At 63.5% G+C, this 26,820-nt stretch overlaps 5 protein-coding genes across 5 annotated transcripts; 1 reads left to right on the forward strand and 4 right to left on the reverse strand.

Annotated features, from left to right (window-relative positions):
- Positions 1–984: 984 nt before the first annotated feature.
- On the reverse strand, positions 985–4,616 carry THITE_2116256 (uncharacterized protein). The gene is made up of 4 exons (XM_003653647.1): positions 4,443–4,616; positions 4,100–4,294; positions 3,704–3,884; positions 985–3,619 (listed from the first exon to the last, which is right to left on the reverse strand). The coding sequence occupies exons 2-4, from the start codon at positions 4,142–4,144 to the stop codon at positions 1,488–1,490; spliced, it is 2,358 nt and encodes a 785-aa protein (XP_003653695.1). The 5' UTR covers positions 4,145–4,294; positions 4,443–4,616; the 3' UTR covers positions 985–1,487.
- A 2,779-nt stretch (positions 4,617–7,395) lies between these two features.
- Positions 7,396–8,052, forward strand: THITE_109868 (uncharacterized protein; the record flags this gene model as incomplete). The annotated part of the gene is made up of 2 exons (XM_003653648.1): positions 7,396–7,539; positions 7,708–8,052. The coding sequence occupies 2 exons, from the start codon at positions 7,396–7,398 to the stop codon at positions 8,050–8,052; spliced, it is 489 nt and encodes a 162-aa protein (XP_003653696.1).
- Positions 8,053–15,162: 7,110 nt separating this feature from the next.
- Positions 15,163–18,942, reverse strand: THITE_2116265 (uncharacterized protein; the record flags this gene model as incomplete). The annotated part of the gene is made up of 2 exons (XM_003653649.1): positions 16,084–18,942; positions 15,163–15,819 (listed from the first exon to the last, which is right to left on the reverse strand). Coding segments are annotated over exons 1-2 (2,974 nt in total), but the record flags the coding sequence as incomplete, so codon positions are not given.
- Positions 18,943–19,484: 542 nt separating this feature from the next.
- Positions 19,485–24,562, reverse strand: THITE_2116267 (uncharacterized protein). Its single transcript, XM_003653650.1, has 3 exons — positions 24,240–24,562; positions 20,047–24,023; positions 19,485–19,974 (listed from the first exon to the last, which is right to left on the reverse strand). Exons 1-3 carry the CDS (start codon positions 24,344–24,346, stop codon positions 19,646–19,648), a joined length of 4,413 nt encoding a protein of 1,470 aa, XP_003653698.1. The 5' UTR covers positions 24,347–24,562; the 3' UTR covers positions 19,485–19,645.
- Positions 24,563–24,680: 118 nt separating this feature from the next.
- On the reverse strand, positions 24,681–26,611 carry THITE_2116271 (uncharacterized protein). Its single transcript, XM_003653651.1, has 3 exons — positions 26,171–26,611; positions 25,503–26,103; positions 24,681–25,377 (listed from the first exon to the last, which is right to left on the reverse strand). The coding sequence occupies exons 1-3, from the start codon at positions 26,493–26,495 to the stop codon at positions 25,050–25,052; spliced, it is 1,254 nt and encodes a 417-aa protein (XP_003653699.1). The 5' UTR covers positions 26,496–26,611; the 3' UTR covers positions 24,681–25,049.
- Positions 26,612–26,820: the final 209 nt, after the last annotated feature.

The raw sequence follows: 26,820 nt of genomic DNA on the forward strand, positions 1-26,820 counted from the left end.
CTTCGGCATCGTCGGAGACAGTATCCTGCCATAGCCACATTGCGCCGACGTCATCCCGTACTCCCTTTCCTGCCTCCGTCAATCCTCGTGTTTTGGAGGCAGAAACAGGGACACTCGCCCATCTAATCACAATATGAGATGAGCGGCGCACCCGGGGGGTGGATCTGCAGCCCAGCACACCTGGAGGGGACTCGGGATGCCTCCGACGGAAGGTGTGACTAACGGCGAGCTGCATGATCATGAGGCATCCCGCGATCAGCAGAAGGTGCGATATCGCGGCGGCAACGATGGTGGGAAGCGTCTCAAGAGGCGTAGGGGCGTGGATCGGCGCCGCAACCAGTAGGAAGGTGTCCGGCGGCACGGGGGCGCGGGGCGCAAGTCGATGCGACCTGGGGGTTCCAGATGCAGATTGCATGCAGCATGCGAGAGAGGCCCTCCCCGGTATGTCTTGGTACTGCAGTGGCGCCCGCGATGTCTCCGTGCAACGCAGGCCGATCCGGTAAGTCCGCACGCAGTACCACCGTCCGCTCCCGGCATCGTATTATTCGCATGTAGCTTGACCCAGCCTGGATGACGAGCGCCACGACAACGGCCCGCTGCGCGAGCGCAGTCGGGAAGCTTGGCGAAAAGCCTACACCCACACCACCGTGTAAGTCGTGCGCGGTCGAGCCGCCGAAGACGGACGCGATGCAACGCACCGACGGCACTTGCTCGAAGATGGGCGGCCTGGATCCAAGTTGAATTGCCCCACCCCCCAGCTCGAGGGAGCCGAGTAATCGACTTGCAGAGATCTCTTGCTGAGCAATGATGCAGTTCGGAGACTTCTGCTGGCAGGTTGCTTCGTGGTGGGTGCTGGGGGGTCTCGGGACGTGCCCTTGCTGTCGAGAGGGAGGAGCAGGTTGGCGCCTGATTGGCTGCTGGCACCAGCCAGCTGATCAGGACCTCCCAACGGTCCCCCACACGGGCCACACCACCCGCGACCGCCTGGGTGGAGAGAGACTCCTTCGTCGAGGCCGTGTTACTCTCCCGTCGCGCCGTCGACTGTCACATCGGCTAGGCAGTCTGCCAGATATCAGAATCAACCTCAAGGATCGACCCGGCTGGTGGCCGGCTCATACCTTGCTGGGCCCCTTGTCCATCGTTCGGATGGGGGCTGGGACGGAGACAGGAACAGGGACAGAACCGACCGGGCCGCAGCGGCTCTTCGAATCCCACACGCCCACCGTTCCGCTGTCGACCGTGACTCACGGCATCCAGCCGGGTCCCACCCTCAGACACGCGCAACTCTCACGCGTCTCCGGCGCCCACCCCTCAACCCGTGGCCGGTTTGCCGCGCAAGAACTCGTGCACAGCCCATCAGGGGCGCTAGGCTGTGAACTGCCGTGCGAGGAGTCTGCCGCCCGGCCCAAGATCCCCTCCCCCCTGCGGGCGCCCGAACTCTCCGCCAAGGGGATGGGTGGAGGAAAGGAGGAGGGGTGATCACGCGCTCAGGCACGCGGCCCACCATCCTCGTACGCTGCGCCACCGTACACCTGCCCATGCCCGCTGCCCGCCTGGCTGGTGTAGCCGTCGGCTGCCGCAACCGAGTAGCCCTCCCAGCTTCGCGACTGAGCCTGCGAGGCGGGAACCCCAGAATGGCCGTAACCCGCATGCGTGTGATGCGCGTTGTGGTGGGCGGGGGTGGACAGTCCGTACGGCGACGCGAGACTGTGCGTTGAGCCCCGGTGGTCGTAAACAACCGGCATGGCGGATAGACGCAGCCCAGAAGTTCCCACGGGGGAGTTGGTTTTGAGCCCCGGGGACAGCGTCTTCGCGGCTGCTGCGTCGTATGTTGACCATGAGGAAGGTCCTCCACTTAGCGTGCGCGGGCTCGCCAGCGAATCGGCGTGGTGGTGGCCGGCAGCGCCAGCGTAACCTGCCGAGGCGGCTGTGTCCGCGGCAATACTCGACGTCGAAGAGACCGGCGTCGGCGGTAGGGCAGGGTAGCTCCCGGTGAGACCGACGGTGGTGGCAACATGAGGGGAACTGTTTGGCGTCATGACGGTCGTGGTCGAGGCGCTGTACTTGGAGATGATCTTGTAGAGCGCGCCCGAGAGATCCTTCCAATGGAACACCTTCACGTCCTTCTCGATGTTGCGCGGCTTCGGGTTGCCAAAGCCCATGATGACCTTGAAGAACTCCTCGCTCTCGGCCCGTGCCTTGCTGACGGTCGCCGGTCGAAAACCCTCGAGGTTCCTGCGGATGCGGTTCTTTTCGTCTACGCCGAACCGGTTCGGGGCAGCGAGGAGCTGCTCGAGCAGGTGGATCGTGTCGACCGAGGTGACGTAGCACGCCTGCTTCTCCTCCCACCAGATGCAGCTGATGCAGATGCTGTGGGGCGGCCGCTCGGCCACGCTCACCGGCTTGAAGCTCACTGTCAGGACGCTCCCCGTCTGCTGTTTCCTGAACAGCACCAGCCTGCGCTTGTTCTCCCACTCTTCTTGCGTCCAGCCCTCCGCCATTGATGACAAGTCACCGATGATCTTGAGCGTCGCCTTCTCCTGGTAGACTCCGTATGGGAATCCGCCGGCGGGCTGGGCCAGCGTGCTGGTTCTGACGAGCTGCGGTGTCGGGGAACCGGCGTGCTGCAGCGGAGTGAGGCTAGGGCGTGAGACCGCGGCGTGGGTCCCATGCGACAGGGCGGACGTCGAAGCCCGGAACGGGTCGAGTTGACTGCCGAACATCCACCCCGTCCCGTGCGGCGACCGGAGCATGGGGGGCGCGCGCGTGTAGTGGTCCGTAAAGGACGCCGCCCGGTACGACGAAAGCATGCTGCTGCTTCCTTGGCTGTAGGCGCCCGTAGCAGCGGTGGCGAAGTCGGGATGTGTTTGGGGTTGAGCATGTATCTGGGCGGCCGTGTTGGGGGCCGAGACGCTGGGTGAGAAGCCGTACGTATTGGTGGAAGCTTCCTCGGTTAGCGCAGGATGGGCAACCTGGCTGGTTGTTTTGGCTTGAGCCTGGCCATCGTGGCTTGGGGGGCTGGGCCGGTGAACAGGTGATCTGGTCTTGGGCGAACCCAGGTCCGGCGGGCTGCTCTCATCTGGCACTCCGAACCCGGCGCTTCCTCCCGCGGCACCGCCCTGAACGTCATGGTACGAGAACGCGCCGACGTTGGGCACCCTGGCCAATTCGTCGCCGCTTGCGCTTTCCACAAGAAGCGTCAGGGGCACGTTGCTGAGGGACGGACAGCCCGTGCTCAGGAACTGCGGAGCCGCGGCCGTAATTGTGTAAGTGCAGGCGCCGCTGCCGTCCCGCGAATCTCTGGCGACTTTTGCCGCACACCGATGTGAGCCAAAAACAAGCGAAACGAAGGGGGCGGACGCGGCCACACTGCTGCCAACAAGATCGTACTGGCATGTCGCCTTGAGCGACACTTTGGTGCCCTGGGGACCTCCGCTTGGATGACAGGACAAGACGTTGACGCTGTTGGGCGGCGTGACCTGCGACGCCCCGAGATACTGCCCGGCGGCCGCATTGTTTGCGGCAAATGCCATCTGGTTGATCTGCGAGGCGGCATTCTCCGTCTGCTGGGATGAGAAGGGCTGGGAGGAGTACTGCGAGTAGGTCGAGTCTGCGTAGCCTGGAGTTTGGGCCATGGGCGTTGGTCAGCAACGGTGCGCACATCCCATGTGCGCCAAGACACAGCCAGAAACGAAGAACGCACCGTGCAGCTGAGGCGGTTGAGACTTATACGCGGACATCGGCATGGGCAGGAGACCGGGGGGGCAGCCCCTTGTGAGGTCTCCCCCGTTTCGAGCGGCTTCCTCCTCCAGCCGAATTGTCAGCGTCTCTGGGGATTCGACCTGCTCGTCGAGAATGATGGTGCGGTGCGGGTGGTAGCCGGGCTGTTGAGCATGCAAGTCAGCCACAGCTTTTTAACTTTTGCCGGAATCCATGAGCATAAAAGCGAGATGGAGGAAGTCGAGAGCCGCGGTCAGGACGAGCAAGGTGGTGGTCAGACGGGGCGCCGTGTGCCCAGACCCCGATCGCAAGTCGCATGGATAAGCAAGTTGCCCGTCCAGAGCCGAGGGGGCATAGGCTCTGGTGAACTTCGACTCACCTCATACACCTTGTAGACCGGCTCCTGGATCTTGGCCGTCGACATTCAAGCTGATTTCCGCTGGATACCTGAAGTTGAAGGGAGCTCTTGCAAGAGCCACCACAGCTGTATGCTGGACAGCTGGGGATGGCAGAAGGGCGCAGACAGACTCAGGAACACGCAACGGCGATTGTCTCCGGGATTCAAATGTCTGGTCTTGCGCATCTGTCAGTACAAGGTGACACACGACAGCCACGCGAAGGGCTGGCCGGCCAGGGCGCCCAGGCCCGTGCTCTGAGTCGACCTCTGGCGGGCCTCAGTTGACTCGCCCGCGCCTCAGGAGGGCTATCGCCATCTGGCTTACCTGGGAGCCGACTGTTGGACCAGATGCAGGGCTGGAACAGCTCAGTAGGTTGACACGCCTGATCTGGTGCAACGTACAACCCCTGGATCCCGCGCTCAACAGCTTCTTAAGACGACGGCAACGACTCTGGGGCGAGATCCTTGGGACGATTTGCCCCTTGCGCGTAGCTCTGCAATGCCCGGCCGTGGCAGACGGTGTTGACGATCCAACTCTTAGACGGGGTTTCAGTCACCGAAAGACGTCTAGGCTGAGACGCAGGATCAAAGAACCTGAGGTCCTGCAAACCGGGTGAAGTTTCGGTCAGCACGAAGTTGGGGTGAGGGGCAAGGATCGGTCGCCGGCCCATGAGCATCCGGAAGCAAAGCTCACCAGCGGCTGGACCGCTGATGAGGCAGCGAGCTCTGGGAGCTGGGCACCATGGGTACAAAGTGGTACTTACTCGGATGCTGATTGGCACACAAGGCCCGTTCGCTCAAGTCTCAAGCCTGGTTCTCGGGGCCGGGGTGGTGGAGATTAGGTTGGATTGTATGCAGCTATCCTGAACCTGTTCGCATGAGAGGTGTCAGAACGTTTGCAACTGCCAGCAAGTAGCCGTGAACGGTTCATCCGGTGTGAATGCGAGCTGCAGAACTGCGAAGGGATGCGGGCTGAGGAAAGAGCATGAGGGCAGGCGGAGGTTGGTTCAAGACAAAATCGAGACACTTCGTCTCTGATGGCCCGGGACGGATGAAAAGGCGAGGATCGGCGAGTGCGAGCGAAGGGAACGGGAACACAAGACGGACCAGCAGTGGGCTTGCATATCTGGAGAGGGTTGGACAGCCGGCGCGGAGGGTGCTCAGCGCGCTCCGGAATGCAGGCTGGGAGGTCGAGATCTGAAAAGGCGCGTCAATCGGCAAGCTTGCCGCCTCGCCCTGCGTGCCCAAGGACTGGCACCTCTTCGGTCCGCTCGAGTGCGCCGCGGGACACGGGGCGCCAAGGACGGTAGCAGGACTGCTTCAACCCCTACGCAAGCAGTCGCCTCCCCCGATTCCGCCCTGAGGACCTCAGGACTGCGGCAGGTGACGACAACGGACGGACAAGAGGGATGGCGTGCGGGTGATCAGGGATTGGAACTGGACCGGCCGTTGAATGCAAGATTCCATGTCCTCTCGGAGGGAGATGTGGATCATGCAAGGGTTATTGGGGGGGAAGGTGGGGAGCCGGGGCCGACATGTCTGTGTGAAATTGCAAGGAGAAGCCGGCGGGATGGAATGCCTCCTGGATGTCGGTCGGGAAGGACTGAACAGAAGGAAACCTGGACGATCGGCCGGGCAAAGATCTGGTCCTGAAGCAAGTCCATCTGGGACCGCAGGCTTGCCCGAGGCCATGACACGACAGCTAGTTATGGGAGAGAGGCCCGAAAATGTCGGGACGAAGCAAGCCAAAGAAGAAAAGCAACAGCGGTCGGACCGGAACGGCAGTGCAGGGGGTGGATGGGCTGGCTGGTAGGAGGTACCTGTACTCGCTGACCGCAGTCCCCAGCGGTCTTCTGGCTCACAGGCCCGGGGATATCGCGACGCCGAGGGGTGCCTTGTGCAACCTCGGCGAGGTGACAGGGGTACCTTCTGGCCAAATAGGGACTGGCGACGGGAGAGAAAGAGGGTTAGGCCCACCTGCAAGGCTGGTCAGCAGTGGGATACTATTGGATGGGTGTGGGGCCGGGACCTGGTAACCTGCAAGCACAGGGAGGAAAGAGATCGTCTTGTGGTGGATCTGGGTCCCCAGATCAGCTGCGCGGCAATCCCCACCCCTGTGATCGAAAATACGACCTCGGCTGCCGCCCGGCACTCCCACGGGCGCTGGTAATGTAATCCGTACACTAGACGCGTTGGTGGCGATCAGGATCAGACGGAAACGAGAGGCGGACTCCTTCACCTTCCCAAAAATTCAACTGTCCGGGCAAGAGAGCAGGGGAGTCGAGGGAGACTTGGACGGGGGAGCCCAAGCCGCGGATCGGCGGGTAGCGGGTCCCTGCGCGCCGTCGACCTGCCCAGATGGAGCCCAGGCAGCCAGGAGCGATGAGCTCTGAGGAGTCTGGACAGGGTTAGACGTCGATTGGTCATGCCGGCGCCGCCTCGAGCGCCTTTGGGGGCGCGACGGGATCGTCGTGGGGGAGGCATTTCGGAGGCCCTCACGCGCATGTCTTTTTGATTCGTGCGGGGGCTGTGCGAGGAAGCGGAGTTACATAGCATATGTGGTTCCCACACATGTCCGCTGCGCTGACGGCGCTGGCCCTGAACTCGACGCCATCTGGCCGGAACTCGCAGGACTCGCTGCGCAGACGGGACTGCGACAATAGCCGCCCTGCGATGTCACACCAACTGGAATGCGCCGGATGGAATGGGGCGTCCCAGCGAGCATCTGGGATTTTGGCAGCGTGCCCGAACGAGATCGGTGTGGGAAGCGTGGCCCAGGAGACAGGCGATGAGGGAGCACGAGATGGCAAAGAAAGCTGAAATAGGGTTGCAGCGGAATCGCTTGGCAGCACTTACTCAGCTTGTTTCCCGGACAGCTCGAGGTTCCTGCCCCGTGTGCCGCCTTGTCGAACGACCGAGTTGCGCCTCATTCGCGCACTCGGAGGGATGAGCTCTGAATTATTTGGGTGAGGGTTGGGGAATTAGGCTTGGGAATCACTCGGGCCTGTGATAAGACGGCGGCGGTGCGGAAACGTGGTAGGAGATCAGAATGGGACGACCGCCACTGGTCAGTCAATGAAACGAGTGTCCAGCGAGGCAGAAAGAGGGCCAGGCAGGTAAGTAGGAGTAGGCCAAATTTGAGAGGACTAAGGCGCATAAAAAGTCCAGAGGTGGCAGTGGTGGTGGTGGGTGTTGTGGTCGCCAAACTGCGTCCGTAACACAACACGGTCGCCAACTTCTTCTGCGGCCTCGCCCGTCGCTCGGTTCAATGCGCCGCAATGCCAACCTTGGTCACAGCAGATGCCATGGCCGCGGATACACCGCAGAAACCACGAGCATCCTGGCGAATGCGGTTGCGGTTGGAGACCGCGGCATCACCTTCGGTGTGGGCCGCGTTGCCAAGTGCTGCCGTGAGCGCCTTGGTGGGTGAGTGCGTGTTTCTCTTCAGGGATCAAGCATGAACGACCAGATGCTGGCGGAGTGAGTATGGCGCGCGTGTAAACATCTGCGCGGGTGTGGTCCAACAGGAATATTGCTTCGCGGTAAATACGGACGTAGTGCGTACCTGTCAAGCTGGCTGTGATGCACAGGTGCCTGCAGAGTACACTGCAGAGCCCGGGACTCTCCAGTTGCCCCGTCGATCGAGCCCGGCGTGGTTCCCGGAGGACGACGGCGAGAGGCTGTGCGTCGTGAAACGTGGGCGGTGGACTGGCAACAACCGGGCCCGAAGCCTCCAGCAAAAGCATGTTTCCGGCCGCCGCCCGATGGCGTGGGCCGCTTTTCTTCAGCCTCGACGGGGCGGTTGGTTGGTGCTGGGAGCTGCCAATGGCCGGTTGCGGCATGTCGACAGCCGAGGTTCCGAGGCCGTGGGCCCGGGGGAGCGGACGCCAAGTCTTGCCCTGCGCCCGTCGCCCTCGTGTCCCTCCGGAGAGTGATTACCTGGGCATCCCGAGGCGTGCACGGGGGCGTTGTCGCACGCCAGCGCTTCTCCACTGTCCCTCCTTTTCTTTCGTATTTAGGTATTGTGCCAAAGCGTCTCGACGGTGGTGTCGGCGAGTTGCCGTCCAAGCAGCAGCAGTGGGCCGTTGAATATCCAGCGGGGGGTGGTGTGGCAGGGGAACAGGGGATTGGGGAGGGAGGACTGGTTCTTGCTGGCGTTGGACAGGAAATATTCATGGAATTGGGACCTCCACCAAGTTCAACAGAGCGAAATCCAGGGAACTCCACAGCTGGGATTCACGGGGAGCATGCGGGATGCGCCTGCCAGCCCGATGGATGTTCAACTGGGGTTTCCGTCGGCGGACTGATAGCCATTAGGTGATTAGGCAATTCAGCTGACTCTGTGTAGGAGCGTTCTTTCCCGTAAGTTGACGCTTCGCGCGACCACCGCCGGAGGGCCGCACTTTCCTATGCCACGGCGGGGACTCACGCAGGGTCAGGATGATAGAGCCCCGCAGGGCCACTTCCTCACTTCCTCTGGTCTGTGGTCGATGTGGAAGCTGCGGGAGGCCTTGGCTTCCTCTCGAAGTGCACCCCAAACCTGTTTTGCCACCCACCAGCCAGACGCAGGATTGAGAGAGATGCGACGAGCACTCGAGCGTATTCACCAGCCATACAAATCAACCCAGCAATTACCCATTTCTCTGGCACCCGCCTGGACTCGAGAACACGCAACATAAGTCGCTCCCAGCGCCGACCACCGTGTCGAGGTATCATAACGGGCTTGATTTAATCTACCATGTCCGTCCCCTTCTGGCCCTTTGGGATGATTGAATACGACTTGACTGCCTGATGTTTACTCGGGCAAGGTATACCTAGGTGAGCACCCAACTGCCCACCATGTGCGCGATCTACGGCCGTACAAACGTCTCCAGATCCGACGGCTTCCCGCGCGTTGGCCGGCCACGGTGCGACGTCGACTCCAACGATACGGCTTCGGGAAGTTGCGGATAGCGGCGGTCGGACGGGTCCCAGCTCTCGTGCCACACAATGCGTGCCGTAGTTCCTCGATCCCGCGTTTCCAAGCTCGCACAAAGCTGGCGAACGGAATCTGAGCCAACAATGCCGGATGTCGGCACTTCACCCGCGCCACCGACTCATTGTTGCTGATTCCGACCCCAAATCTGTTTGCTAAGCTGGTGAGAGACGCAGGAATAGCCATCGCAAACGGCCGACCCTACGAGATTCAGACCGGCAATTCTCAGATGGGCAGGCATACAAGAAGCGCCGATTCTGCGAGACTATGCCGCCTTTAGTTCAGGAACAGCAATTTGAGACCCGAGCCTTGGCCGCGCAGTGACAGATGCGAGGCGGCAGGCCTGGCGTCTCAGTCCCGCCGGATACAAGACTTTGTCCTCTGATGGTCGCTCAGAGCTGTGGGTGGCCTGTGGTGCGACACCAATCCCTTGAGCAGTTAAGACTGGTAGCGAGAGGCGCATCGAGAACCACGCCGTTGTGCTCACCAGCCACATACCCTACTTGGGCGTCCGACATGGTGGCCCGCTGCGTGCCGACGGAAGCTATATGACGCAAGCCGTCTTTCCCTCAGTCAGTGATTCCTGGCGAGAGCGCAGATGAGCCTGCTCGCGGCTCAGTTTCCGCATCTGTTCACGTATGGTAAGTTGCGCCCCATCGCTTGGCAGCGGCCGTGCTCAGCTGATGAACGCCATTAGTAACGCTTCGCTCTATCAAAAGCAGCAAGAATGGCATCCACTGACCAAAGCGCAGCGATACCGTGCCCTCAATTCCCGCAGCAAGAACCAACCCGAGAAGGTGCGCAATGCCCAGCTGGTGCCGGATCCTGCGCGCCAACGAGCTCACCAAACAGCCACCTCTCGCCCCGTACCAGAAAAGAAACAGTCTGTTCAGCCAACGCGCTCCAGTTGCCCGGGGAATCCCAGCGAGGGTTGCAACGAGGTGCCAGCGACACCAGGGCTTCCCCCCTTTCCACATGCAGGCTGCCGGGGGCTCACAAACACAGATTTCACCGTATCGTTCGTTAGTCCTCGATCCTGCAGCAACGCGGACCTGACGGACCGATCTCAGCCAGCCGCAGGCGACAGAATGTGTAGCGTTACGCCCGTAACCACTCCAGTCGCCACTCAGGGCAAGCACGGCGAGCCATCGACCATATTCTGAATCGGTCGCCCAGCTGAGTGCCTCACCGGTCTCCAGGCTCCAACTTGGAGGTGCAAATCCGCGAGTCAGCCGCAACTCGAGCCCATCGCAGCAGCAAGGAAAATCAAACGAAAGGCGCCGTTAACTACGGGTTCGTCGCTGTGAAGCAAGTATGGCGGTGCCCTGGAGAAATTTTGCCCACCGCGGTGCCGCCAAACGCAATCTGGGACGACGCCGGCTCCACGCAGACGGTGAAACCTGTTTCTCAATTTGAACTGGCCAGGCGCCAGATCTCAGACACCAGCAGGGTGGGTCAGAGAACGATGCGGGGATGACAGCCGCCTGTCGAACTGGCGAACAACGATGGCCAAAAACACGGGAGCACCATGAGACACCCAAGGACTGGATGGAGCCTGGATGGATCCCACGTGTTTGCAGGCCGTTGTAGCCTCTGACTCCGGCTTAGAGGTTTCTCGCTTATCCGTGGTTCTCACACAATAAGCAACTGCGGGAGGCGTAGCGACTTCACCCGCTGATTCAGGTCAGCCCCTTCCGTCCTTCCCTTGGCCCTGGACTCTGCCCCTGTGCATCTTCCATGCCGACAGATCTCACTAACACCTTCAAATGAGAGGGTCAGCAATCGATCGCGGCATTTCAGTCACCGACCACTCAGCTGCGTCGCTACTCTGCCCTAAACCGCTGTCTCACCAGGCAGCGAGCCATACACACTACTCAGTAACCAGCCCATCGGGATTTCGTAAGCAGCTCGATCATAATGCTGCCGGGTCCCGCGGCCTGGCGCAGATAGCCGAGAGTGAGGCCGTGGACGGCCAACAGGAAGCCTGACATGTCGGCGACGCACAGGGCGCACGCTGCAAACACCCACCGACAGAGGAAACCGATGTTCGCAACGGCTCCGACGGCCCTCCCCAATCGCCCATGTCTGATTCCGTACTGGAACCCGCTGCCGCGGTAACCGGGAGCAACAGCGGTGAACCGTTGAAGCGGTGTTCAACGGTTCCGCAACGAGGTGGGAGCGCCTTCCACAGAGCCGAGACGACCAGGCACGCGCGTACTGGGCGCGAGAATGCGGCAGGAACGCCGCATCGCACCATGACGAGCGAACATCGTGATGACACACTGTTTCTCGGGAGTTCTGCCGTGGCAGACTCGCGAAACTCACACAGTCAGCTTCCGGGGCAGGCGCGGAACCCATCCTCAACATTTACACCATCTCTGCACTCCAGTCAACGGGGCGTTGTTGGACGTGGCACGACAAGCACGCCCACCGAAACCTGATGCTGTTTTCGGGTCATTTCCTGCAGCCCCTGATCGGCCCAACCAGGTCTGTTGACTTTCCTTTTCCCGCAGGAGCCAGACAGGGGGCCGCGGCGGCCATTTCCACGCCCCTGCCGTGCGCGTAATGATGCACCTGCCGACCGGGGTGCGCTGCAGTGATCGCCGACCAGGATGTACGGGCGATGAGCGCACCAAGCCGGTTTAGGGACGGGAAGTCCCATAGCCATTTGATGTTCACGAGCCTAATCTCGCCCAGCACGCTTCTTCTGGCGCCATCATCAAGTTTTTTTCCCGCTAACGTTGAGAAAGGAAAAAGTGATCGTCTGTTTTTCGCAAAGCCGTCCATCGCGGGGCTTACACGTGTAATTGAGACGCTGCGCCAGAGTTCGTACCCGCGTCCTCGCGCAGCACCGTCGGCGGATTGGCGTCTCGGCCGCTGCCGATCGCACCTGTGAGGCGGTCTGACCGCCTGAAACGATCTCAACGGCCCGCAGTCAGACATTCTGGCGCCTGGGACTGCGCGAACTACACTCCTCAGTGCACTATGGAGTGTATGCTCGTGGAGTGCAGTGTATGTCACCAACGCGAACGACCAACCACGCTTCGGCAGTCATGGGGCGTCCATTTCGACGCCCCAAACCGCCATCGCTTCGGAGTGCTGGACACGTACTATCTCCGTGAGGGCCTGGAGCTCGCAAGGCACCTGCGGTTGGGAGGTTGGTTAGCGTCCGTAGGGGTTACCGCAAACGCACGGCTCCCCGCTGCGATCTTGCCTGCCCAGGAGCCCGATTCGATGGTGCTGCTGTTGGATGTGGCGGGCCACCGAGAGCCACCGCGAGTCTCCTTGTGAGCGTACCGCACAGTGCATCCAGGGGCAACCAGAGCCAGCCATGGGACCCGGAAGTGGTTGGAAGTCAGCGCACGGAGTTCCTGTTCATTCAACAGACCACAGATTCGAGCGATTCAGCCATGTTCGACACTCCAACAATTAAGACTGCTATCGTGTTGGCTCGGTTCGAAATACCGCCAATTTGCGCTCCCATATCGCGAATCTTCCGTGCAGTTTGGATAGCCGCTGGCTCGCTGCAGCTCCGTCGCCTGACACCTACACAGTACGTCTGCACATAACAAGGGCTTCCTCACAGTGGGCTGGGTGGGATCGACTTGATCGACTTGCGACTTTGCATCCGACACACCGGTCCCCCCTCACGTGAATCTGCAGCGTCCAGCTCAACAGGGCAAGAGGAAAGAGTGTGGCTACCAGCACGGGCGAATGGCGCCGAACGGCGGGCTGGAAAAGGGCCGGTCCCAGCAGGTTCAGGAAGGCCCGGCGGGCGATCACTCTTGGCGCCACATCCCAATCGGGGCCCCCTGTCCGTGATCTGCTGGAGGATCTGCGTACCTCAAGGTTCTCTCTGCGTGCTTTTGTGACCCAGGAGCCGCAGGAGCCCAGCCCAGAGCCCAGAGCCCAAGGAGCCCAGCCAAGGAGGGGGCACACCGAATTTAATCCCGTTCCTTCGACGCTGACGATGGCAACCACAGGCGTCAGCCAAGGCGCTGTGTGAGGTGTTGAGCTCGTGCCGCCTTTCTGTTCACGCTAACTCGCGCAGCTTGAATCGCTGAAAATGGGGCAAGGACCGGGCCGACTCGAGGCTGCTTCCAGTGGCAGTGTCCATGCATCGCCGCGCTGGGCTTGCCTGGCGCGAGGCAGCAGGACCGAGTCGACGTGATGTCGTGGAGCGTGATGTTGAAAGTTACAGCCCGTCAGCTGCCACGTCCATGTACCTGTACATCCGTACATCACATACCGACCTTGGTGGCGATCCCGCCGTTCGGGAGGTTTGGATTGGATAAGGAACGAGAGGCAAGGGTGGAGGAGTTTGTGCCGCCGCAGAGAACCACAAGGAAAACGTCACGGCAGTGGAGGACCCCCGCCGACCGGGGCGAGGCACACCGGCGGCGATCCCTCGACGCCGTTCTCCGCGCAAGAATGGAGCAAGGCAGTTTATCCGTTTTCGTGCCGTGAGACAGGCCAGGTCCAGATCGCGATCGGCCCAGGGCGGAGCCGAGAGAAGGCACTCGAGGCATCTGGAAGGCGACTCGGGCGATTTGGCAGCAGTAAGCAACTGCTACGCAGTTGAATCCCATGCCATGGACTCGGATCCTCTGAAGGCGGGCGGGAGGTCTAACGGCTGCAGGGTGCTTCCAACCACGTCGTCTCATCTGATTCTCATCTCTTTGAAACTTTCTCGGCAGAGTAGCATGGATCGCAGGCATCGAATGTGGCCGGCCAACGAGAGCCCACAACAAGCATCCCCGAACACGTTGGCATGTCATGATGTCAGGATATTTCTCCCGCTGTCCAAGACTCTGCGATGTTCCCGAGTCTGTTTCTCCTGCACAGCATGCCAAACAGGTGGACCGCCTTTTTCTTCCGCATCTTAGCATTCCGAGCAGTCCGACTGGCACGATGGCCCGCTCCTACGGTGATCTAGTTACCCGGACTTTGCCCGCCGGTTCGCGACGGCGGGGCCGGAGCATGCACCGCCAGGGAATTGAAAATGATCGCCGGCTGGCTCGCTGGCTCGAGGAGGAGCGTGTGTCGAGCTCGTCCCCGGCCCGCTGGGCTGGATTCGCCCATATTTCACCGACGGCATGGGGCAGAACCTCGGGATAATACTGCAGGCTACATGCACATGTGGTAGCTGGTGCATATTCAGAGGGAAAAGCAGTTGACAAAAAGACCAATGGGCCAGCCCCGGAGAATATCGCCAAATCCAAAACCGGAATCGCAGCCCGTGGCACCGTGGCACGTCGGCGTAACGTTAACTTATCGTTTGCCGCCAAGTGAGTGCCTGGGCACGCGGCAACGAGACGAGAGGTGCACCGGCCAAGCCTGATAGTTACAACAATGCTCGCCACGGGCAAGGATTGCCGCTGTCCGTCCAGAGCCGCGGCGCCCGGCATCATTTTCCATTTCCGCTGCGGCAGCACTGACCGGGGCAAGGGCCGGGAAGCTGGAGCCTGCCGCGAATAAGACGACGGCCTCGGTCCGGACGTCCGTCCCAAACGGGCTGGTGGTTCGGAACGAAGGCCAAACACCGCAACCTTGATGGCCGGAAGACGTACCCCAAAAGCGGGTCGCCGCGCAGAAATGCCCTTCTCGAGTGTCACATACCTAAGTTATACTCAGCCCAGGCGCAAAAATCGCGAGCTGGCCAGCTGCTTGGTCGAGCTTGGACACAAGCAGCTGCAGTGCCGCAAGTACTGGCCATGGCATCGTTCACAGCTCAGATATGGAGCCAAGCCGTCGGTCTTTTGCCCGAGCCCGAAGGAGCCGGAGCGCAGCCGGCGCACAGCAGCCCCCCGCGACACACAGCTTTGCCTCTCCCGAGCAAAGACAGCCCCAGCGCGGACGCAAGATGCGAGCGTATGTACGGAGTATGCACATGTGCATATCCACGGGAAGCCGTCCCTCTCCGTGCCGGGCGCCCTTCTTTTCTCTGTTGATCCTCCCAGCCCCCTCTTGCCGGTGCAGCCGGTCATCTTGTCAACGTGTTGGGTTCTCCGACCGACCGGGTGAGTAAGTGAGCAGCAACCACACGTTCAGTCCCGCACGAACTCATCCGACGGGCAAATCGGGAAGGTCTAAGGCCCGGCGAAACCACCAGCGGGGCAGCGGGTGACAGGGATCCCCCACCGTCGCGGCCTGCAGTCGTGCTGCAATGCTGCTCTCTCGCTGTCGTGACGCACACATTTAATCTTGGAGCCAGCTCAGACGAGCCACGGATTTCCATCTTGACCCCGGCATGGCTGCTATCCCCGGCAGCTTGCCTTCTCTGCGTATATTGAGTGCAGTTATGTACAACACGAGGCCAGGCGAGTGAAACGTAGTAGGTACATCACGTACTAAGATGTCCACCCAACGCAACACAAACCAAAAGGGAGACACCGAGAACTAGACATCACGTCAACCCCTCCAACAAAGCCACCAGCCGCTCCCACTCGGCGGAGCCCTCCCAGCTCTCCTTGGCCTTGCCCATGACGCTGCGCACGGCGCTGCGCGCCTTGCCCTTCCACCGGGGCCCGATCTCGGCCACCTCGGCGCCGTAGTTCTCCAGCAGCGACACGAGCTCGTCCGTCCGGTCCACCACCGTCTTCCAGCCCTGCGCATCCTCCAGCCAGTTTCCGCTGTCCCCGCCGCCGCCCCCACCGCCCCCGCCGGACACAGCGACACCCGTAGTGCCTCCGACGGCCGCTCGCCACGCCCTCTCGGAAGCGTCAATCGCGCCGGCGTAGTCCCCCCGCCAGACCCTCGCGCGCGCGACCAGCTCCCACAGCTCCGACCGGGCCGTCACGAGCGGGACGACGGCGTCCTCGAGGAAGTCGCATACGGCGCGCTGCGGCGAGCCCCGCGGCGGCTCGTACACCCCCACCCCCGCACCTCCGGCCCCGGCACCGGCAGCCGCAGCCTGGGCCGGCCGCTCGTGCCGCAGCAGCGCCTCGTTGAGCAGCAGGCGCAGCACGTCGGCGTCGAGGGCGTCCTCGGCGCGGCGGATGCGCACGAGCTCGCGGAGCGCCTGCAGCAGGTCCGGCACGGGCAGCGGGCGCAGGCGCGCGGCCAGCGTGATCACGTTGTCCCAGATGCGCCAGTTGTCGCGCGCGATGGCGGCGCCGCGCTTGTAGGCCGCCAGCGACTGCGCGAGGAGCGTCGCCGGGTCGTCGCGCCGCTTTGCCGCGGTGTCGGCTGCGGCGGGTGTCGTTGCTGGGCTCGTAGATTCATCCTCATCATCGTTCTCGTCTTCTGCTTTTTGCGTAGTGCTAGTAGAGGTTTCTTCGGGTTTGGGCTGTTCCTTCCGCTGCTTCAGCTCCTTGACCCGCTCGACGTAGAGGCTGTAGAGGGCGCTGCCCAGGTTGCTCCACGTGCGGGCGTCTTCGCCGCCGACCGCGTTGCCGGACGACGCGATGGCGCGGCCGAACGCCTCGGCGGCGTCAGAGAAGTCGCCGAGACGCAGGCAGATGTCGCCCAGCCGGTTCCACAGCTCCGAGCTCAGCCGGTTGACGGCGACCGCCTTCTTGTAGGCATCGCGCGCGCGCGACAGGTCCTTCTGCTGCAGGTAGTACTCGCCGAGCGACTTTTGCGCCCGCGCGAACCGGTGCTTTGAGATCTCCCACGCCCGCTCGTAGTGCACCGGGTCGTTCTCGAGGTCGCCCAAGATGCACCACAGCCGCGGCGCGTTCGGAGGCGGCGGGTGGCGCTCCGGGCCGCGGAAATCAGCCTCCTTCAGTCGGTCCAGGTCCACCTCCTCGTCCGCTGCACCAGAGGCGTCCGCCTGCTCGAGAGGCGTCCCCGTCCTGCGGAACAGCCGCCAGCGCAGCACAGCCTTCGCCTTCGCCTCCCCGCTGATCCCGCGCCCGTCCTCGTCGTCCCTGGCGGCGGCGCTGGCAAAGCACAGCGCGACCTCGGCCCACAGCCGCAGGCGCTTGAAGATCTCGAGCGCCGAGACGAGCGACCCGACGCTGGTCCACGCGTAGGCGAGCTCGGTCTCAAGATGCCACCGCGGCGGCGAGCTGAGCGCGTGGATGTATTCCAGACGGGCCTGTGCCGGGGCCGTCTCGGTCGGTTTCGGAGCGGGGAAGAAGGACGTCGGCTGGCCGGCTGGCTTGTAGCCTTCGTCGCCCTCTTGAGTGATCTGAATTTGCGGGATGCTCGCTGACGCACCCCCGTCTTGCTCCGGCTGTTGTGCCTGCTCTGCCGACTGCGCGGTGTCGACGATGACCTGGTCGACGACGGCCTGCATCTGCAGCACGCCCCGCTCGACCGTGCGGCTACGGTGGACCTCGATGCGCGACCGCACGAGCAGTGCGTGGGTGTAGATCTGCCAGTTGGTCGACTTGTCTCCGATGACGCGGACCGCAAAGGGCAGGATCTCCTCCGAGGTCAGTGAGTCGGCGGGCGAGAAGGCGTCCTTCAGGGTCGCCTCGGCGAGCAGTATGATCTGGTCCTCGGGCGCCAGCTGCGGTTGATCGTCGGGCGGGAGATCATTCAGCGCCGGCGGGAGCTCCGATGCCGCTTCCGTGCGCCTGCCGTCCTCCTCCTTTGTGAATTCCACAGTCTCCAGCAGCGTGTCGTCGTTGAGCGCCAGCGCCTGCGGCTTGGCCTGGTTGCCTTGGAGGTCCTCGGTCTGCGCCTCCTGCCCGCTCTTCGCCAGCACCACCAGCTGGCTGGTGCTCTTCTGCTGGAACCGCGTCCTTTTCCCGAGCGCGCCCGACAGTGCATACACAAAGCCGCTCAGCTCAGTTGCGCGCCGCAGCGCCTCCCTCGCCTTGGCGTCCTGGCCCAGCATGATGCACACGTTCGCCTTCTCGACCAGGAAGCGCACCCGGTCCTGCGTGCTCCAGCCCTCGCCAGCCCACACCTCTCCCTCCACCTGCTCCAGCCCCTTCTCCACGGCCGCCTGCAGACTCGGCACATCACACCACGACGCACTCCGGTTGAACACCGACCCGGGCCCCAAGCTCGGCTGCGTCAGCAGCTTATAATGCCACACATTGACCCTCAGCGCAAGCCAGGCCGCGGACCGAGCGGCTCTGTCCCCGTCCCCAGCCGCCTCACCAACACCGCCTGCCCCGGCCTCAGCCCCTTCCTCCTTCCGCAGCGGCAGCAGCAGCAGATGCCGCGCCAGACAAAACACCTCCACCAGCGGGACGTGCTCGTAGCACTCGACGCCATCGACCTCGAGCGCGCGCCGGCACGCCCGGCCGAGCTCCACCCGCGTCAGCGGTTGTGGTTCCGGCCCTGCAGCAGCAGCTGAGAAGGTGAGGAAGCGCTGCTGCAGCGCGCGCAGGGCGCGCCCGTCGAGCGGCGGGCCGGTCACGTTGGCCTGCAGGAAGGCGTTGAGGGCCGCGAGGCCGACGGCGACGCGATCGCTGCTGCTGCTGCTGCTGCTACTTGTGCCAGCGTCCGGGGATCCAGTGGTTATCTTGCTGCCGCCGTCAACGTCCCGCTCGCACCCAGCCAGCAGCGCTGGCCCCGACCCCGGCCCCGACCCTGACTCCGACTCCGATGATGCCGGTGCGGCCCCGGCCAGCTGCTGGCCCCGCAGGACCGCGACAAACTCGGCAATCAGCGCCGCCGCGGGCTCGCTGAGCAGCACGTCGACATAGCGGCCTTCGCGGAGCCAGTCGCCCAGGGAAGACGGCGACATGGCGGGCGCAGATGTGGGGTGGCGTTCGGGTCAGGAGCAGGGAAGAAAAATAGAGGAAAAAAATAACAAAAAATCCAGGAAAGTATTTGAGGTTCTGGACGTTAGGATAGCAATTCAGCTCATCGTCATCCACGTCGGCCCGTGAGTGTGAGTGCGAGAGTTAGGTGTCCATGGAATGGCAATGGCAATCGCAGATGGAGGGGCAGCCAAATTTCTGCGTGGGGCCTGGCGGCATGGCGGGGTGCGCTCTGGCGATAAGATAACGACCACAACCTCCATCAACGGTAACTTACACAGACAGGCACGAAGCAACTGGTCGTCTCATGGATGAAGGAAGCTCTTCAGACCCTGAAGGTTCCAGAGCAGGTGAAGCAAGCCACGGTGGCCATGATCAGCCGCCAGGCCAAAGCCATCTACTCGCAGTAGGAAACCCGCTTTCCGTCTTCTCAAGGGGTTGTTGTGAGGGGGAGTACGACCCATCTTGAACACACACACACACCCAAGCACACACCCAGATACACAGAGATATTAGCACATAGCACCGAGGACAGCATCCTGACCGTACAATGTAGTCGTACAGCATAACTGCATACCCACTACCACACTACCCGCTCTAGGCATGTAAACGCATACCTAGCCCATACTCAAACATTCTCAATCGCTGGCAACCCCTTCAGTCGCAGAGCCAGCCTCAAACGCAACCGCCAGCCGGCCTCCGCCAAACCACAACCAAGCCAGACCAAAACCACTTACGTCAAATGCAAACCAACCAAGCCAGACTGCAGCGCACCGCGGACACAGTTACAGTTAACAGCCGCACCCAATCTCAACAAGCTGAACACACCACAGCCGGGCACTCCTCGGAGGCAGCCTCGGCTCGATCCACGGTGGCAGAGAGCGCAGCCTATTTCCTGCCCTTGCCCTTCTTGCCCTGCACGATGCGGAAACCAGGGATGCCGGGGTCCTCCTTGCCGGCCGCGCCGCCGTTGTTGTTGCTATTGTTGCTGCCCTTCTTGGCCACCTCGCTCCACCCGCCGTTGGTGCTGTTGCGGCTGTCGCTGGCCGAGCTGGCCGGCTCCTTCTCCGAGATGCCCTTGTCGGCGAGCTTGCGGCGCCGCACGAACTCGTTGGCGAAGTGGTTGCCGTCCATGGTCTCGCTGTACCCGTACACCGCCTCCGAGAGGATCGCCGGCTCGAGCGGCAGCTCCAGCAGCGTGGCCGCGAATTGCTCGACTGCGTGCGGGGGGGGGAAAACAATCCGTTAGCGTGTGAGGGAAAAGGAACACAATACGGCAAAAAACTCACTGTCGTTAACCCCAACAAGGCCGCGCGCCAGCTCCCGGTGCAACCACTTCTTGAACTCCTCCATGGCCACGTTCTTGGCGTCCTTGAGCGTCGTCTGCACCGGCTTGGGTGCTGCCGCCTTCGCTGCGGCTGGGGTCGGGGCGGGCTTGATGTTGCTGGCGCTGGCTGCGCGGCTCTGCACGGCCGGACCCGTCGGGACCTTGACCTTGCCGCCCGCGCCAACAGTAGACCATCCGCCGCCGGCCTGAACCGTCTGAGCGGCGGGGCCAGAGCCCGAAAGACCGGGCGGGTTCGCCGTGGCTTTGCCGGCCAGGTCGGCATAGCGCTTGCCCATGGCGGGCGCCGGGACCGTGCCGGCCTGCGCAGCCGCCGCCTCCTTGGCCTTCTGCTTGCGCGCCTCTTCCTCGCGCTGGATCTCCGCCAGCGTCTTCTTGGAGCCGCTGTTGGCGGGTCCCGCGCCGACCGCCCCACCTTTCAGCGCAGCAGGCTGCTTCCACGGGCTGCCGGACGAGCCGCCGACCGGCGATCCCGTGCCCCAGGTGCTGGTCGGTGGCAGCAACGGATTCGCCGCGGCTGCGGCCGCCTTCTCGCGCTCGCGCATCGCCGCCGCTTCCTGTTCCAGCGCGGCCCGCCTGGCAGCAGCGGCCGCCTCCTCCTTCTTGGCCGCCTTCTTCGCTTCCGCCTCCTGGATCTCCTTGAGGCTCGGGCCCTTCGGCACTTCCGCACCAGGCTGCGGTGCCCACGGCGCGGTGGGAGGCGGCGCGAGAGCGGCCGCGTCCGATGTGGTGTCCGGCGTGCCCGCGGCGGATCGCTCGCCGAATCTCGCCGGCAGGTTCGACGCGGGGCGCTGGGCCGTGGGGGCCGCGAGAGGCGTGGCCTGCGCGGGCGGGGGGAACGGCATCGGGAGGTCGGAGGCCGGCGCCGCCGACTGCGCCGACTTCGCATTGTCGGCCTGCGTCTTGCGCACCTTTTCAGTGAGAGTTAATTCCGCCTGTTGTTGTCCCTGGCTCTTCGTTTCGGCAGGCGTCATAGGCCCGGTGGTGGCGTCCTTGGGGGGTTCCATGGGTGCAAAGTCCGCGACGCCAGACTTGCCTGCACCGTCGTGCTTCGTCTCGGGCGCGCCGGATCCCCGCATGGCCTGCTCGGCATCGAACTGCGCTCTCAGCTTTTCAAACTCCTGCAGTCTGGCGTGAAACCCCTCCGGGTCCCTCTGGAGCTGGTCCACGCTGGGGAGCTGAGCACGCAGCCCCGTGCTGCCGCCTCCGACGCCTCCTCCGGGGGCTTGGGGGCCGGGATAACCGCCCGGCAGGCTGGCGGCCGCCTCGAGATCGGCCAGAATCTGGCGCTCGCCGGGGTTGAGATCTGCTGCAAAGACGTCTCCCGCAGGACCGATCGGCGGCTGGGCGGGACCGGGCGCCAAGGGAGGGGCGGCCCCGTCGAAGAAAGCCTGCGTCGGGGCGCCGGGACCGAGGAGGAGCTGAGGCGTCATCCCGACGGGCGAGGCCATGTTGCCGAAGCTCGGCTGGCTCTGGAGACTGTGCGCGCTGGAATGGTGGTGGAGCGCGCCCGGCGCGCCGGGCCGGATTGGCGGCAGGGCTCCGAAGGGACCATGGTGGTGCTGAGCCAGTTCGCGCTGGCGAGCGTGGAACATCTGCTCCTCCTGCTTACGGCGTTCGAGCTCGTTCTGCTGCTGCGCGGTAAGGGTGCGCCCGAAGGAGGGGAAGGCGCCCTGCAGCGGCGGCACGGCCTCGGTAGAACCGGCGCCCAGACGGCCCGTGGCGGGAGGCGGACCATGCGGGATGCCGATCTGGGGAACGAGAAAAGGCTCGCGCGAGTTGCCAATGCGCCGGATGACCTCACCCAGGGGTTCGAACTTGTCGTCCTCGAGTCGCTTCACGTGGAGATTGTTGTTGAAGAAACCGCCCTTGAACCAGTCGTGCATCTCCAGGCCGCTGAACGGCCCCTGCACCGCGCCCTGGGGGTCAAGGTAGAGCCAACGCATGCGGTCCGGCAGCACCAGGCTTCTAGCCATGGGGTCGGCCGCCGACGGCATGGACGGGTAGGATCCGAGCGTGGGGAACGACTGCGGCGGAGCCGGGGCGCCGGGGGCGGACTGGCCCAGCTCGCCGGTCGAGAAAGGAGAGCGCCTGGACTCCGGGGCGGCGGGGAAGAGGTCCTCGAGCGGGCCGCGGGTCGCCCTCGCCGGGCTGTCGGCGTCGCGCGGCTGGAGGCCGACTGTGCTTCGGCCGATGGCCCCGAGGGGGTTGACATGTCGGACATCGGGGAGCGAATCGGCGAGGCTCTCCTGATCGTGTCCGTGCATCTGCGCCTGCATGGCCGGAGGGAAGAGAGATTCGAGCTTGCCGCGCCCCAGCCTCGAGCCACCCGGCGGCCCGAACACGCCACCGAGACCGCCCAGGCCGGGCGAGGGGAGGTCGGCCAAGGGACTGAAGATGCCGCCTCCGAGAGCACCTGGGAACGGAGCCCGCTCGCGGTCCGGCGTACCGACCGAAGGGCCGGCGGGCCAGCCCGACAGCGGGGGCACGCTGGGGAAGCCCTTGGTTCCCACGCTCGAGGTCTGGCTGCGGTCGCTGCCATCGAAGGCGCCGCCACCCAACGAGCGGGTAAGGCTGCTGAAATTCGACTGCTGCTCGGAGCTGGCGGCGGAGTGGCCCAGGCGATTCGCGTCATGCTCGTGGCCCTCGTCGGCGCGGTCGCCCGGCGGGCTGCGGAAGGGGTTCGTCTCGGAGGGGCTCGCGGGACCGTCACCGGGTCCATGGCCACCGAGACTGAGCCCGGCCATGCCGAAGTCTCCGGCGCCGCCCTTGACAGGGGTCTCGAGGACGCCGCCGCGCTGGTTCTGGGCAGTGGCAGGAGGGCTGTTGTCGCCCTCCCCTCGCAGGGCGGCGCTGCCGGACGGGCCGTCGTCGGCGGCAAATGGGTCGGTATCGGTCCGCTGGCGGGGTCGCCAGCTGGGGGCGTCGCTGGGCTTGGCGGCGGCGGCGCCGCCGTCGGCCGACTCCTTGTCCTTCGGGATCAGGTGGGCGAGACGGCTCCCGGCGGCGGTGCCGAAGCGCTTGTCCCCGGTGGCCGGCGTCGGCAGGGCAAAGCTTCCGAAGGCGCCGGTCGCGCCGGTCGACGCGGGTCCGGAGCCCCAGAGCGAGCTGGCCGCGCCGAAGCCCGAGGTCCCCATGGTGTTGCTGCGGGGTAGCCCAAAAGGTTGGCTCTTGGGCGGGCCGGCCTCGCGTGCACCTGCCACCTCCTCAGGCTCGTCGGATATGGTCGTTTCCTTGAGCTCGGTGCTGCGGCGAGGGAGCCAGGACTCGTCGCGGACAAATCTGCTCGCGGTTGGCGAGGCGGTCGAGGGCCCCGTGGGGAAAGGATTGGTATCGGTCGTCTCCCGTCGGCGGGTGCCCGGGCGGGAAGCAGCGGACGGGGACGAAGTCTGGTAGTTGGCGGCGCTGCCGACGCTGACCGACGTCTTCCGCCCGTTGACGCCTGAGGCCCCCTGATGGTTCCCATCCTTGTTCTGCTGGGGCGGTTTGAGGGTCGAGTTGACGTCGGTAGCAAACATGTCGCGCTCCTCTGCCGACATCTCCTCGAAGCTGATGGGTCTCACACTGCCAGCCGAGTCCCAACACACACTCGGATCCTGTGGGACGTGGGTCGAGTCGGAGGTCTTGCCCCAGGGCCGCGGGTGGCTCCCGTTGAGCTGCGCGGGGTTCCAGGAGGGGTCGAGCAAACCGGCCGTGTCGATCTCGGCAGGCTCAACGGCTTTCTTGTAGATTTCTAGCAGCTCCTCCCTGGTGTAGCGGAGATCGGCAGGGGGGTCAGAAGTGGCAGGCTGGCTATTCGCGGACGCGGAGGGGAGATCGTTGAGAGAGGTATGTGGACTATCAGCCGGGCTCGCGGCGGCAGACGGGTTCAAGGGAGTGGTCGAGGCTCGGCGGAAGGTTCTGGTGCCGTTGGGACGAGGCCTGTCAAGAGAAGTCGGTTAGCAGGGTTCGAGCGCAGGCATGGCGCTGGATTTGGCGTCTGGGCGCTGCCTGGGCCGAAAACTGTGGTCTGTTGCACGTGCGGGCGACTCGGGCGGAGCGTGCACAAAGTTGCCTGCAGAAGACGCGTCGAGCAAGAGGGGAGGAAAGACGGGCAGAAACGCGACGGCAAAAGGCGGTCATGCGCGCAGGACTCACCATTCGACGCCCCCGGGCCCGCGGGCAGAATCGCTGCGCCCGGATGCTCTGGCGTCTCGGTTCTGGCCAGCGGCGGCGGAGGCGAAGCTCGATGGTAGCTGAGGCATGGCGTCGTCGTGATGCTGCGGTCGGGCGCTCACGAGGGAGGAGAAATCAATTGCCGCTCAAGCAGATAAGTATGTGATGCAAGCAGGTGAGGCGTGCGTAGACGCTGTCGTGCAGCTGGATAGGGCTTGTTTTGGTTTTGTCTGTGCGGTCGGTAAATGCGATCAATTTCGTGGCGGGTTTGCGGTTTTCGTGACGCTGCAGAGCTGCTTCCCTTTTTTGCAAAGTTTCACTCAGCGAGTCGGGGAGCGGAAAGTTCGCCGAGATGCTGAGCTAGGCCCACCCAGGGTTGGAACGTGACTGGGCGCGTGACTCAGCCAGCTTCCTCAGGCGGGGTTTATTACCAGGTGGAGTACAGAGTACGGAGGTGTACGGAGGTAAATACCACGGGGCTCCACTGGCCAAACTCGGGTTTGCTCCTGCATTCCATTCCAAATCCTGCCCAACCTGAACACAACGCCGGACACGAGATAACTCAACGTGTGTGCCTTGAACAACCGCGACATTCAGCTGACTCTAGCCCCTTTGTCTGAACAGGACTCCACGCTGTGGCTGACACGAGAGCACGACGCTCAGCACCGTCAACTCAACCTGCACATTCAATACTTCGTTACAGAGTACTTCGCTGACCAACCCCCGTGCTTCGGTTATTTCCCATCAGTGCAGCCTAACAATGCCTACCTTACTGTGGTAAGGGTGGATGCATCACCTTCCCGGCTCGCCCTTGGGCACTTCCCGGATGGCAAACGCCAGCATTTCGTTTGACGCGCATGCGTTCTCGTCGGCCAGCTTCCGCGCCGTCTCCACGCCGGCCACAGGGACGCGGTACTCGAGCTGGTTGCCCGCGGCCGGGCCCGCACCTCCCGGCAGCGCGTAGGGGAACGGCAGGTATTCCGGCAGCAGGCCGAGCTGGCGCAACACCGTGCCCTGGTCCCAGAGGATGTGCTCGTGGTAGAGCCGGTCGCCGCGGATGTTGACGATGCTCGTAAACGGGATGCTCAACCGTTTGTGCGTCGGCGGGATGCCGGGAATCCTGCGCAACAGCGTCAGAAGCTGCGGCACCGGCACCAGCACCGAGCCAGCACCTGCAACCCAAGCAAAGGAAGCTACCTAGGTAGCTGCACAGTCGCTAGAGAGAATGGGGGGCCGCGCACATACATCCAATCAATGACGCGGTCGTGCGTGCAGTTGAACAGAAACTCGTCGACGATGCGGTCGACGCCCACCGTCCGGCTGACCAGCTCCAGCGCCGCGTCCTGCGGGTTGCTGAAGATGAAGCGGTCCCGGTAGAAGGCCGTCAGCGACGCCCGCCCGATGCCGCCAGTCAGCGTCGGCACGTGGTTGACATAGGGCTCGTCGACCATGGTGGCCATGGTCGCCTCGACGCTGCGGTCCGTGAATTCGTACCGCGTGTGCTCGTCCCAAATGGCCTCGAGGTCGAAGTAGGGCCCGCCCATCAGCGGCTTCAGGAACGACAGCGAGCGCGTGTGCGCCACCGCAGCCGCGCCTGCGCTGTAGTCTGCGTGGGCCGGAATCGTGAAGAAACGGGCTGCTGCCGGGTACGTATGGACCACGAGCCCTTTCCCAGGCTGCTCCTTCGTGCGGACATTGTCGTGGTTGCCAGACAAGTGCACAAGCACCGGGACGGGAAGCTCCTCCGCCGGATGGCACCCATAGAACACAGCGGCCACGACCCGCGGGTGAGCTTTGAGGGCGGCCCGAAAACCTACACTGCCGGATGCGTCCTCATCCGGTATCACTTGGAGTTGGTTCATGCCCGCAAGTTAGCACCGTCTGGCGGCAGAGGGTCTGCATAGTGGCCGTACCGACCAGACCAACGCTGTCACCCGAGCATGTCGGCAGCTCCTCCAACGCAGCCAGCGCAACCCCGAGCTGCTCGCCGATGTCTGATTCTGACGTACCCCGGTCGACGACAATCTGGGCGACCGCGTATCCCTCCTCGGCCCACTTCTGCAGCGGCGGCGGATCAAGCGTCTTCTGATGCCGGCTCAGGTCAAGACCGGCCGGCACGACCAGGACCAGACCGGGACCGCTTCCCCGCCGAGAGAGCGGGGGCTGCACCGAGATGCTGCGTGTTACCTCCACTCGCGGGGCCGAGGGTCGCTGGGACGCGGTCGCTTTGGAGTCCATGTCCGTTGTTGCGGTAAACACCACCAAAACTACTACTGTACTGAGCGTGAGAACGAGAGACGTGTGCAACGACCCCGCTGGGCTGGTTCGTTCCCCACAGCGGATTTGGCTGCGGAGCAGACGAGTACTGTATATATAGGAGGAGGGAGTCCCGGGAACTCCCGGATCGACGCAGTAGTTACGAACCAATGACGTTGCTATAAGCAAAGAGGGTAACATAGACGGAGGCAGTTCGACTGCACACGAAGCAGTCCACTCGTTGCACAGACATCCCCTCGTACAGGAGTATCTACGGATTACCTGCCATCGGTGCTCTGATCCAGAG

The sequence above is a fragment of the Thermothielavioides terrestris genome, chromosome 2 (assembly GCF_000226115.1).
Source record: "Thermothielavioides terrestris NRRL 8126 chromosome 2, complete sequence".
Classification (NCBI taxonomy): domain Eukaryota; kingdom Fungi; phylum Ascomycota; class Sordariomycetes; order Sordariales; family Chaetomiaceae; genus Thermothielavioides; species Thermothielavioides terrestris.